The sequence below is a fragment of the Elephantulus edwardii genome, unplaced genomic scaffold (assembly GCF_000299155.1).
Source record: "Elephantulus edwardii isolate Elephantulus edwardi_28Jun2011 unplaced genomic scaffold, EleEdw1.0 scaffold00038, whole genome shotgun sequence".
NCBI lineage: Eukaryota > Metazoa > Chordata > Mammalia > Macroscelidea > Macroscelididae > Elephantulus > Elephantulus edwardii.
The window spans coordinates 13,398,495-13,412,155 of record NW_006399788.1 but is presented as its reverse complement, the minus strand read 5'-3'; the positions used below and the strand labels follow the sequence as shown (position 1 = coordinate 13,412,155).

Here is a 13,661-nt window from a genome sequence, read left to right as displayed (position 1 = left end):
CAGAGATGCAACTTGGTGGAACCAGAGTTACTACAGGTGTATGCGGCACACCCGCCATGTGCACTGAGAGGATGAAGGTCAGCAAGTCAGCATCCTCTCTGCTCTTAGGTTTTTGCTCAATAACATGAAGGTACCATTTCCACCTGCTTCTTAGAAACTCTGGGATCTTTAACAATGCCAGATGAACACAGAGACAATACAGCTGTGGTAGAGTTGACTCTGACTTAAGAGTAGAACCGTGTTCCACGGAGTTTTCAGAGGTTGCTTTTCTCAAATATGGAACACCATGCCTTTCTTCTGAGGTATCTCAAGGTGGATTTGAACTTTCAACCTTTCAAGTAGCAGTCAAGTACATTGTCATGTGCACCACACAGAAACTCCAGGCACCTCAGTGCTTTCTGCTGGTAGCAATGCTGAGTGAAAAGGATGTCTGCCCGAGGGCTGTCTGCACCCCCGTGAGGCCTGAGTAGATCTGGACGCTGCCTGCAGGGTGATCTGGAGTCTCTGCCTACCATCACTGAATGGAAAGGGCAAAGGGCGTTCCCTTCTGCCCTGCACCCAGTGTCCCACACAAAGACCTCATTGTGCAATTCTCAATAGGAGGCCCTGTTTGATGGTAATAATATTATTTTCTGCTGCTGACGTGTCAACTCCATTTTTAACCTGGGAATATTCAGCTGTATTTTCCTCTGCAAGCAGGGCCACAACAGACAGAAACAAAGGCTTTGCCTTAACCCTCTGCTGCTTTTCAGGATGAAATCATGATCTTTGAGCCCCACTGATCTTAAGATAACTCCTGCAACAAGCAGGCAAGTGAGGATGCATCTTCAAGTGCAGGTGATATGGGTGGGACGCGAGTCAAAAAGAGGAGACAGGTGCATGCAAGATTTATGTACAATGCTTTTTACTGCACTGGGATTTCACTTTCATCAGCTCAAAGTATCCTACAACATTTGTCTCTGGTATCAACACTCACCAAGTAATGCTACAATCTCAATAGACACTGCAGCCTTAAAGAGCATATATCAGGTAATAACTAAGTCTCTTTAAGCTGCTCCTCTTTGCAAAGTTCTTTCTCTGCAAAGCCACAGGCACTGGCTCACCTGGAACAATATGAATGTCTGACCAGAAAGAAGGAAAACAAATTTTTGTATTCCATATTTTTTTTTCTTAATTCTATATAAATCAATCACCATAAGGGTTTATTTGCAAGAACAGTCAATATTTTTCTCAAATTAGACAAATAATAGCATTTAGGATATGACCACTGACTACTTCAATACTTTTTATTAGTTTTATTCTTTGATACTTGCTCACCAAACTCCTCTAGTCTTTACCTTAGCATAGTACATCACAGATTCCACATTAAAATGTGATTGCCTTCTGTGCAACTGAAGAGCCACAGTGTAACTGTTCACCCACCCTGGGCTATGGGTCTGCCATCTGCTGACTATTCCAGGCCTCTGGGCCAGGTGTCATGCTCGGCAGGAAGACAGGATGGGTGGAGGTGGCCCTCAGCTTAACCCAGAAGGAAGCTGGTTAGCAGGAAAGGAAAGATGCTCACAAACACCAAGTGGCAAATGCTGAAGAGAAAGTTGGGGGCCACTGAGCTGCTTCTGTTAAAGGATGATGGCATAATCTGGAAACAGGCTGGGGTGATGGCTGAACAACATAATGTCATTAATGCCACTGAATTGTTAAAGTAAGGAGTGTCCAAACGACAAATGCTCTGTGTGTGTGTGTGTGTGTGTGTGTGTGTGTGTGTGTGCGCACGTGTTTACTATAATGTTAAACATACAAAAAAATAAGAGGGGAAAAAAAAATAAGGGAGACAGACAGGGGATTGTCAAGTACGGATCAGCCCACGTGGTGACAAGGATAAGGCGGCGAAGAGACGAGAGGCAGTGAGAGGCCAAAGAATGGACCGAGTGTGGGAAGTGAAGAGGCCCATTTGGGAATACACACGAGGAGAAAACAGACTGATGGGGTCTTTCCAGTCAGTCTCCAAGAAAACAGAGCCTTTATGTATCTGCTGAGAGAAGAGCATTTGATTAGAGGCAAACTGGGTCCCAGCTCAGCAAACTGCCAAATGTGTAAGCTGGAGAGGACTCCAGGCGACAGCTCGTGCAGAGCCTTCCTTGTGCCACTGAGGAGGGTGCAGAAGTGAGGTGCCCTGCCCGACGCCCTAGGGCAGTGTGGGAAGAGCATCAGAATGCTGCACTCCTGCACAGGCGTACTTTCCACAGCAAAGGGTTCCCAGTCCCAAGCTCCTCAGACACCAGCGGTTACTGCCCACTCACTCAGCACCATTCTTCATGACTTACTAACACTTTACAACCAATGCAGGGGTCTACAGCATGCCCCAGGACGGTGCCACACCAAGGCTGAGTGTAACTACAATTTGGCCTTCCTGGTTGGCATCTCAGGAAGCTGGGCTCCTCCAAGCTCCAGGGCTCCTCCACAGCCAGCCCTGAGTGGGGAGCAGAAACACCACACAGATGACAACATTGCAGGCTAATGCATTAAGACACAAAAATGCTCAAAACCACTGGCAATAAGAGATGCAAATCAAAACCACAATTAAATAGCATCTCGCCCCAGTTGTAGTTAGATGTCATCGAGTCAAGTATAACTCATAGTGACCCCATGAACAAAAGATCTGAGCACAGTCCTGTCCTGTGCCATCCTCACATTTCCTGACACACAAGAGCCCATTGCAGCAGTCACCATGTTAATCTACCTGGGTGAGGGTCTTCCTCTCCCACACCAATGCTCCACGCTTCATGTCCCTCTTCAAGAAATAGCAGCTCCTAACAATATGTCCAAAGTATGTTAGGAGAAGCCTCATCATTTTTGCCTCCAAAGAGCACTCAGGCTGCACCTTCTTTAAGAAATATCTGTTCATTCTCTTGGCCATCCATGCGATGTTCCGTGTTCTTCTCCAACATCACAGCTAAAAGGCATAAATTTTTTTTCTGTCATCCTTATTCATTGTCCAGGTCTTGGATGCATAGCTAATAATCAGAAAGACCATAGCCTGATTCAGACACATCTCAGTCCTCAAACTGACATCACTACTCCTCAATAATTTGGAAAGGTTCCTAACTGCAGATTTTCCCAGTGCAATGTGTCTCCTTGTTTCCTGGCTACTGGTACCAAGGGTGTTATTTGTGGAACCAATCAAGATGAAGCTGTTGAAAGTTTCAATCTCCTCTCCATCCATCATGACACTATTAGTCCGGTGGTAAGAATCTTCGTTTTCTTGATATTGAGATGCAATCCATACTTAAGGCTGCATTCCTTGATCTTCTACAACAAGTGTTTTAAGTCCTCCTCACTTCAGCAAGTAAGGTTGTGTCATCTGCATACTGTAGGTTATTGATGAGTCTCCCTCCAATCCTGATGCCAAATTTCTTTTCATAGAGTCCAGCTTCTCAGATAATTTGCTCAGCATAAAGATCAAACAGGTACGGAAACAGAATACAACCAAGAGCAGCACCCCAGTAGCAGTGGCAAAGTTTAACAGCACAGCAAGTAATAAATATTGGAGAGGAAGTGGAGAGATAAGAAAACTTTCATACATTGTTGGTGGAATTATAAAATGGTACACAGTTTGGTGTATCATCAAAAAGCTGAACATAGAAATTCCATGTGATGCAGATATTCCACTGCTTGGAATATACTCCAATAAAATGAGAACTGAGGCACAAATGGAGACTTGTACACCAATGTTCATAGCAGCATTATTCACCACCATAAGAACATGGGAAAAGCCCAGATGTCCAACCACAATTGAATGGATTGAGAAATTACGGTGCATTCACACGATGGAATGCTATGCAGCACGTAGGAGCAATGATTTTATAAATCACTACCTAACTTGGGAGGAACTGGAGAGTATTGTGCTAAGTGAACTAACTCAGTCCCATAAGGACAAATACTGCACAAGACCATTAATGTAGAAATAGATCACTAGTAAAACACGTATGAAGATCCAAGGGTGGGGAAGGACAGAGGGGTGAGGATAAGCAGAGGGGTAATCATAGGGTGGCACAATTTGATGGGTGGAGGGGGGTGTGGGTAAAGGAAATAGGAAAGATCTGGGGTGAACAATAATGTATATGAACTTTGTAAGTAAACTAGTATAAAATAAAAATTTTTTAAAAAATACACAATCTCAAAGTATGTGTCAAAAGTCTCTCCCCTAAGAATGGCACATACTAGGTTAGGCTGTCTGGTGTCTTGCAGGATAAGCTTAGACCTAAACTCAGTTCTTCCAGAAGTGACTCATTAGAATTGAGACCACTCCAGTGGTGAGGTGCTGTCCCTGATCCTTCAGACAATGAAGACCAGGACAGAGCTTGTCTGGAGGTGTGTCATTGCAAATGCAGAAAGAGCAAAGGAATGCTCTCCTAACTCAGGGAAGATGGAAAATAAAAAGCTTAGAGATAATAAAGCCTAGAGCCACAGCAAGAAGCCAATCATTTAGAAAAATGCTGTCTCTTCTTAGCTACTAAGGTAGACTTCTGAAGCATAAACAGTAGAGTTTTTTTCTGTTCCCCCCCCCCTTCTGAACTAAACTATACTGCATACTGACTCCCACGCTTAGATGAAATGTTGGCTCTTTGGTTTGAGTTTGTTTAACAATGTGTCTTGACAAGTCATTGTGCTGCTTTCCTATCTTCTTAAAAGGAAAATATGTCAAACAGACTATTCTTGTGAAATGAAAATTCACAAGTCAATTCCTAGGAGGTGTTCAATGACCCAAGTGACTTCAATTTAGAAGTGCCAGAACCAAAAGTGCAAAATTCTCGGAGCAGGACCTGACAGATAGCTGTCCTGCCCTGAGGGTGGGGGCTCCTAGTTATCCGGGCAGAAGGTGGGAGTGGAGCAGAGCAAACTCTTAGCACAAACTCAAACTTAAAAAGTACAATGTAGCCCACTTGCCTTGCAGCCATTAGGTAAACTTTGTATCTTAAAAAAAGACAAAAGAAAACCTCATCGAGCCTATTTGAATTCTTAGCAGCCCCATACGTGTGTTGCACAGAGATTTTCAGTGGTTGACTTTCTGGAAGGTCGATCAGCAGGTCTTTTTCCCAGGGACTTCTGGAGAGATGTGAACTGCCAACGTATCATGGATAGGCAAGTACCTAGCCATCTGTACAACCCAGACTCTGTCTTCCTATGAAGAGGACAAGTTCTCTATCTCAAATTCTGGTCCAAGCAGAGCCACCCAATTCCTTTTAAGTCTAACTCAAGCTAGGAAGTATCCCCCACTTGACTTTCCTATCAGGGGAACAGATGTTCCTTGTTCCACCTTCCATTTGCTGCATCCCATCTACATCCTGAACAGACACATTTCTAGGAATGTTTTCTAAATCAAAGTAAACGAATTAAGAGTAAAGGCTAAAAACTGACAGCTCTGAGGATCACTTCCAATGCTGTGTTTTTAAAACAATCATATTCAAATCACCTTTGATTTGGGGGAGTGAGAAAAGCTCTCAACTGAAGAAAGCAAGAAGCCATGCCTTTTATCCTATTGAAATGCTCAAGAAAATCATATTGTAGTCTCAAGATTCAGCTGAAGCAGTCACACTATGAGCGAAAGAAAAGGTACAGTAACAAGATAATCTATTACTCCCCATGTCCCAGCCCTTCTCCTGGTTGGTCATACTTCTGGTCAGTTCAGCAACTTTTAGAAAGAAAGAACCAAACAACATGGACTTATTTTCAAATTATAATGGTTATCAAGCACTAATATGATCACTTTTAAATCATCTTACTGATCATGGTGGTTCCCCCAGCCAGGGATGCCTTGGTGCCCTGGAAGAAGTCATCAGCAGAGGTCATTCCCTGGTCAGGCATCTGGAAGCGGGTATGGACGTCGATTCCTCCCGGGATCACCATCCTTGAATGGGCTTCGATCGTCTTCACCCCTCCCGGCACAATCAGATTTTCTCCTATTTGTCTGAGTAAATAGGGTTGTAAAGGAAACATCTAATTAAATTGGGTTTGATAGACATTTTCACCAAGCCATAAACTATCCTTCCCCATGTTCCATGGACTTCCTGATTATCGTTATTATATATAACATGCAAATTTGCACACTCCCCACTCCAATTAAGAGGCCATGAAGCAGAATGCCTGCTCAACTTCAAGAACATAATCAATGTCATTGTATTGTACTTGGAGAAATTATTAAATTAGTTGTGTGTTCTGCTGTGTATATTCTTAAACCCAGAAACAAAAAAAGTAGTATCTTTTTTTAAAAGACAGTGCAATGCAACATATCCTAGAAAACAAAACTTAAATAAGCCTACAGGAAACTCATTTCAAACATTTAAGTTACCTGAAAATCCCTCAGATCAAATAATAAGGAATTTCCAAGATGTTTAGACAAAATATCATTAAACATTCTTCACAAAATACTACATTATTTGCACCAGCTACCCAATAACCATTTTCTCCAAGCCTAGTTTCACTTTACAAACAATTTCCTTTCACTACATCTATTTCACTACAGAGAAACCAGGAGTGGAAACCTAGGGCTCAACCAAAACAAAGCCAAAAATGAGAACAAACATGACAATGGACACAATTTTAAACATTGGGAAGCATGAGGCCAGCAATTCAGAAAATAAAAGCAAGACGGCATTCATTCTGTTAGGGGATGTGACTCACTTACAACCTTAAAAATTATTGTGACTACTACACCTTTTTAGCCATTTTTAGAAAAGGAAAATTAATCATAGAGTAGTTGATGAAGTTCGAAAAGAAATTTGTCGCAATTAAAAATAGCACACAGGTCTGCCAACTTCTAGGCCAGTGTCTTTCTGCTACACCAGATCACACTGTGACAACAGAGGGGAACCAGAACATGAAAGTCAGGGCATTTGAGAGCCTCGCTCTGAAACTGTCACCAGCAAACACACATGGAGAAAGCATTAAATGTGGAAAGGCTAAAACCTATTTTAAGTTCATAAATCAGAATGGGAGTTTCCAGGCAACAGTCACATTCAATCCTGTTTTCCACTCCTCCAGACTTGGGTTTACTGCTGCACTTGATGAATGGTGCTTATTTAAAAGATGTCATTTACTGCAATGTTTGTCTTTAAGCAGATGTGCTATTTCTCCAAAGCCTTGTGAGCTGTCCAGTAGGAACAGCACAAGGATACTGGTAGATACTTAGCTTCCTTAACCCTCCAGGGTCCAAACATACTCAAAATTAGTAACTGCTCTGTTTTATTCCTTTGTAACAAAATAAACAATAAACACAAGAGCAATCTTATTTGTGTGAATTGCTACTTAAAGAAAGAAACCTCAGGATGAGGCCATAATGTGTCTGTGTTGCAAGGCAATTAATTCAGCGTCTTTCTTGGGCTCCTCCAATGTGGACTCTTAAGAAACTTTCGTGCCATCCTGATCAAAGAAGCTGCATCCCCTCCACACCTGTGTCCTTCACCTGAACCCCACAGCACCTAACTCCATGAACGGAAAACAAATTTGCTCTGTAAATTTAAACTCAAGCTACAATAAATAAATCAAAGGATTCTGTATTACCTCAATCAAAATTAGTAAATTACATGATCATGCATAATGAAAGAGGTAGATATTTAATTGTGACTTGTGAATTCCCTAACTCTGAGCTTTCAAATTCACTAAATACCACCAACTTAAATGGTTTTAAAGCAGACATTAAAGAGGTGGTCACTCTTACAAGTCACGAAAGCTTGATGCCTTGTGTGTGAAATGGGCAGCTAACTGTTTGGAGCACTGAAAGGTGTGCAAATACTTCCACGTAATGAATTTACTTACTTGATCAACCCATCTTCCATGTATATGTCTGCATAGAATGACTGGTCATCATTAACAATTTTACCTCCTTTGATCAAAAGACGGTCACTCTGAAACAAAGAAGGAGGAAGGTCACAATAAATAACTGACCAGTGAGAAAGGAGATCAAACGCAACACGGACGCTCAGAGAAACGTACTAGGAGTTCTTTACACCATCCAAAAGTTATGTTCACAATTAGCCAATTTCAGAAATGGTCAGTGACAAAGGTTAACCTGTATGAAGCAACCTGTTCCTCACCTACGGAGTCAGAACACACCGACAAAGCTGAAACTACAGTGAAGAATTCTCTCTTTTAATTAGACATGCAATAGGGAAAGGGGGGGAAAGCCTAACAGTCTTCTGTTGAAGAATAGTGGGAAAGATAATAATTTCAAGTAACTTTAGGCTAAACTCCATTTAAAAATACTAATAGTGAATCCACATGTAGGGAAAGTACTTCTCACTTCTCGGCAAGGTTCCTGTCAGGGAAACTGACCAACAGTCTGTTGTCATGGGATCCTCTATACAAACATACTTAGTTCAGCCATAACAAAGTTTCAATACAGTACATCCTTTATCTTTACATTTATCTTTGTGGTGATTCACAGTGATTGTAGCAAAGGGAAGAAAATACCTCAGAAACACACCCTTTTAACTATTAGGCTGTCAATAAAGGTAAAGGTTTATGAGAAAGTAGTTAAAATGACAAACTCTAAAATCTAACAACACTATGAACTGTTAATGCACATATATTTTTAATAGATGGTATTTGCAAAAAAAAAAAGATAGGCAACATGTGAGGCCAAGAATATAACAGAAATGCTACATTATGACTCATCACTATTCAACTGCTGTTGATAGAATGAAATGTTCAAATCCTCTATTTGCTGCACCTGTATTATTCTAGATTCTGAAATCCTACAAACTGAACTGTATTTCCCTGGTAATACGCCACACATTTCAAATGAGGGTATTAGTTTTGACCTGGTTAACATAAAATTCATTTACAAAATGCCGAAACAAGTGCAATTCATAGCACCTACCAAGAAAACTACAGTAATCTTCAAAAATATGTAAGCTACAAGAGAAGATATTTTTACACAGAAATGCATATACACATGGATTTTGAAATTACTGTTTCTCTAACATACCAGAAGAGCATTTCAAATACTTCTTACACTGTAGGACGCTGCATTGTACTGTAGAGTTAAGACAGTCCAATGGAAATAAACATTCCACAATTTTTGCACTTCAGGACTTTTACAAAATCCTAACATGGATATGAAAGCGAATCTCTGAAGCCTCATTCCAATGTCTGGGAAGAAACTGAGGCTCAGATGGGCTAAGCTACTTGCCCAAGGTTCGTTCTCAGGTCACTTCTGACAGAAACAATCTCACCTTGGAGGCAAAGAGGGGTGGAGCCCTGCCTTTCCCACCTGGTCCCTTGTCACTGCAGTACCTGCCCCAAGAATTATCACAATTTTTGAACCAGTTATCACTGGGGTGGGGGAAGGCATAAAGCATCACAGTCCGATTCACTCAAGTACCTTCCAGAAGCTTCTTATATAAGAGGTTGGCCTTGGTAATGGAGACGATGGAGAGCGGCATGAGGCAAACAATGCTATAGATCCTATGCTAATAATAGGACCAGATTTCAGATTTTCCTAAAGGGGTAGGAGACACGCTTTTAAAAATCAATCTCGTTAACTGTTTTGCTTTCAATTTTTTTTTTCTCCTCCACCACTGTGAAAACGAAACTGTCATGTTTCATTCACTAAGACAGCAAATTATTTGAGGCTTGCAGTAAATCTGCTCCCCACCCCCACCCCTCAGGCTCTCCAGACGCCTTCCTCCAGTTCAGGAAACAACAACGTTAAGTCCCTCAAGCCCAATCCTTTGGGATCTTTGCTGTTTTACCTACAGGAAAAAAGCCTGTACCCATTCTCGCGGCAGAACCACCTCCTTTCCCCTAGGAAACCCTCCTGGGCACACGCCCCCTCCCCTGTGCATTCGTCCCTCCTTCCCTCTCCTGCAGATGGGTGTGCCCGCGTGCACCGAGCAGAGGCCCCAGGAGCCCCTGGCTAAAGAGAAACCCACAAAGCGAAAACGTGCCCCCGAATCCAGGTTTTAAACACATCTTGACTATTTTGGTTCTTTCAGTCTCTGCCTCTGCCCTGTTTCTCCCCAGGAATCAGCTGGCTAATTGAGAATGGACATCATTATATAACAATGAATTTCCCTCGCTCTCCTCCCTTTCAGGGATTTCTTTTGGGGATGCAGTGAACAAGAACTTGTGAGATTTTTCCAGGAAAAGATTGCGGAGGGGGTTTGGGGGGGGTGGAGGTAGAACCTGCCTGTGCTCATCTCTAAATCATTGTGAATTCAAGTCCTAGATGTTTTCCTTCCCTGCGATTTAAAATAAAAACCCCTGCAAGCCCAGGCCGCAGAACTGCTCTCGTTCGTTCCCATCATTGTGTGGCCGGCAGCGCCATTAGCTCCGGCCCGGCTCGGGCGCTGTCCCCTGAGCCACCTCCCAGCCCGCTTTGTATGCAGCGACGCGGACGCCTCCAGGGCCGCGCAGGGGGCAGCGGGGGACCAGACAGAGAGCCCTGCGCCCTGCCGGGGCCCGAGCCTCAGTAGGGCGAGGACACCCATGCCACCAAAAAAAGCCAACGGCTGACTCCCACCCTCCTGCTCGATCCAGCGCAGAGTCCCTGTTTTCCCCTCGCGCCTCCACATCATTCGGGTGCACCCTGCCCTTTCAGCATCCCTCTGCTGTCACTACGCCTCCGGGCTGGAACCCGCTCCTTTCTCCGAGGCGCCAGAGGAAGGCTCGAGAACGCCCTTTATCGTGGGGGCGGGGGGGAGGAGGGAGACATCCGGAGTATCCACGTCCCCATCGCCCCATCGCTGCTCCAGGAATCCAGCCTCGCAGCACGCAGCCCGGAGAACAATATCCGAGCTCCAACCATGCATATTCAATCTGGCATCCATTTGCTTACACCCTGCAGGCCAGCAATGCAGCATCTCGCTCTGACAATAAGAGGATACAGCGGTTCTGGCGCGCTACCTAACGAGACCTTAATGCCCTTAGGCTCCTATTTTAAAAGCCTTGCGCAAAGTGTGGCTTATAATTCTGTATTATTGCGTCCCCACCACCACCGCTCTGCCACTGCTTTCTTTAGCAATGGAAATGGGCTGGGGGGTAGTTGCATCCCTCCTCCTGCCACCCTTTAAAAAAAATTCCTTAGATGTTATATATCGCAAAAGGTTGCCGGCACACCCCACATTTCCCAAGTACCAAACTCACCGTGATGCGTGGAATGTTTTTCTTCCCCTGATAAGACATTTCTTTCCTGGGAAAAAAATTAATTTCAAGAGGGCAGCTTTAAGCAAAGATTCCCGGGAAAGGGACTTGGTATTTTTGCAGGACTGAAAAAGGTGCAACCGCTTTGCTGATCTTGCCGGCAGCAAATATCTGGGACGTAGGGGACAAATGCAATCCTCTGTCTTTCTTCTTCTCTTCCAACACAGCCCCAGCTAGGGCGGAAAAAAAGAAAGAGAGAACAGGAGGGAAGGGGGTGGAAATAAACTACAGCAATAAAAGCCTCGGTTCAAAGCGGCCTCCGCGGCGCATGCGCCGACAGCCACTCCCTTTCCTCTTAGGCAAAAGCCATCCGCTTCGAGAGAGACGGGCTCTGACTGGCTAAAATCGTGGGATATGTAAATGAAGGCAAGCGGGGAGGGGCCCCGAGAGAAAGCGCGAAATGCTGCAGTGAGAGGCCGAGGGCGGCGGTCAGTGCGTGCGCCCGGGAGTGCGCCTTTCGCGCCCTTTCTTTTGGGCCCAGGCTGCTGCTGTCTGCAGCCCTAAATGCAGCTTCAGCAACGCAGGGACAATGGAGGGGTGGCCAATACGAACAAGAAGAACATAAACTCAAGGTGGTTGGGCTCCGGTGCAGCTCTTGCAGCACGCACACGCTCGCGCGCGCACAGATGGATGCCCGCCTGCGCGCCAATCCGCGGAGGCTGCTGCTGCATCCCTGCGTGGGGTGACTGTGCTGAGCCAATGGCTTCGCTGGCGGCGAGCTCGCGACTGCACCGCTGGCCGGCGCTACGCGGCCCGGGAGGAGCGGCAAAGGCCTCCGCCCACCCGCCCCTTGCCTTTCGCGAAGGCTCTCTTGGCCTCCACCCTGGAATCCACTGGGGAATTCAAATTCCTGCGAGAAGAGGGAAGGCTAACTGGGCGGGTGGGACCCGCCGATGCGCTGAGCGGGCCACGCCCGTTCTTTCATGAGCCCGAGAAAGGGTCGACCTGGACCGGTGCCTGCCAGATGATGCTGCAACGGGGAGGTGTCTGGGAGCTCAGGCTTGGTTCCCTGAAGTCTAGGAGGTGAGCGCGAGGAAGAGATGAGACTGGGGAAAAAGAAACCTAGCCTGGAGGCAAGTGCTGGGCTCTGAGCATCAGTTGCCTGGCAGCTGGGAAGGAAAGCCCCGAAATCCTTATTCACAGTAGGGAAAGGGAGGAACTCAGTAAAGCTGTATTCACTTGGCGGCTGTGTTTGGGAAACTGCCCCGAAGCATTCTTTTGTGCCTTTATACCACCAGGAACTACGAGGGCACCAAACAAAAGTGGCAGCAACCTTTTGAAGCAAAAATATGGTCTAGTGTAGGGTTCTGTTCTTCTCAGGCCCTTCAAGCCAGTATCACATCCACCTGGACCCACTTTTATGATTAAGGAGATTCCGCTGTTACCTGCAGGTACGTTAAGGAAAAACTCTTCGTGTTACAGCGCTCAGTGAACCCCAAGAATTTACTGTGCTGAGCAGTCCCCCACTACATAAACCAGAAGCACATGGACAGGAGATATAAAGAGAGCTCTTATATTTCAAAAAAGGAGAAACTGAATCAGAACACCTCTGAGAGTCATTTTAAAACAACAGGCGAGCCCTGACTTCTCAGTAAAATAGTCACACATGGGAGCTCTGGTGGCCTAATGGTAAGAAGCTGCGCTGCAATCCCAAAGGTCCCTTGTTTGAAAGAGGGTGGGAGAAGGATGAGCAATCTCCTGTATAATTTACTGCCTCTGAAAACCCACTAGAGGACCAACTATGGGTTGGTTCCAACTAGATGGCACACAACTCACACAATAGGGAGCTCTCTGTGGCCTTGTCTGGGGGGGAGTTGTGCTGTTAACCGCTCCAGAAGAGCCGTGCTTCTCGATGGTTCGAATCCACCAGCCTCTCATTGAAAGACGGCAGTCTTAGCCTGAGTGACTGAATCCCACTCAACGGCCATGAGGAGTCCCACTGCATTCAAGGTTGTTTCTCTTTTTATCTCTTCTCTAGATCAAACCTGGGACCTTTGGCCTTACCCATCTAAGTCAAGTGCCAAGGCTCTATCTTTTATAATTCCTGTAAAGAAAGACAAAGCTAGTCCAATTGATCCCTGAGACTCTTTAACCTACCACTGTCCATCCCTGCAGAGGGTTGCCCAGACCTATAAATCTATGTGATTGGAACATCTGTTTTGGCCCATAGCTTTGGTCTTCCTTGCCTGAGATCAAACAATAGCTGAAAATCCTTACATAATCTAGGCCATGAGGTGGTCATGGGAAGAGGGGAGAGAAGAAAAAAAAAAGAATCTTTTTAATTGGATTATACCTATTCAGCAAAAATAAACCAGATAAATGCAAAGTAATCGTCTGGGCCTATATTCCAGTATCTTTTTGTATCTGACCACACTGGCTTCTTTGGATGGTTTACAGACCAAGAAAATGACTCACTGTTGTCAAGCCCGATTCTGACTCAGCCATCCTCCATCCGGTTC

General features: G+C 44.9%; 1 protein-coding gene across 3 annotated transcripts in view; it reads right to left on the bottom strand.

Moving 5' to 3' along the window:
• DPYSL2 (dihydropyrimidinase-like 2) overlaps positions 1-13,661 on the bottom strand; it is a 174,750-nt gene that overhangs the window by 72,021 nt on the left and 89,068 nt on the right. For 2 of the 3 annotated variants that reach the window (XM_006884854.1, XM_006884856.1), the window contains 2 exons: positions 7,816-7,904; positions 5,784-5,968 (listed from right to left, as the gene is read on the bottom strand). In XM_006884854.1, the coding sequence (XP_006884916.1) occupies positions 5,784-5,968; positions 7,816-7,904 (274 nt within the window). Of the gene's footprint in view, positions 1-5,783; positions 5,969-7,815; positions 7,905-11,145; positions 11,445-13,661 lie in introns of those variants that run through there. The other variant, XM_006884855.1, reaches the window with a different exon arrangement.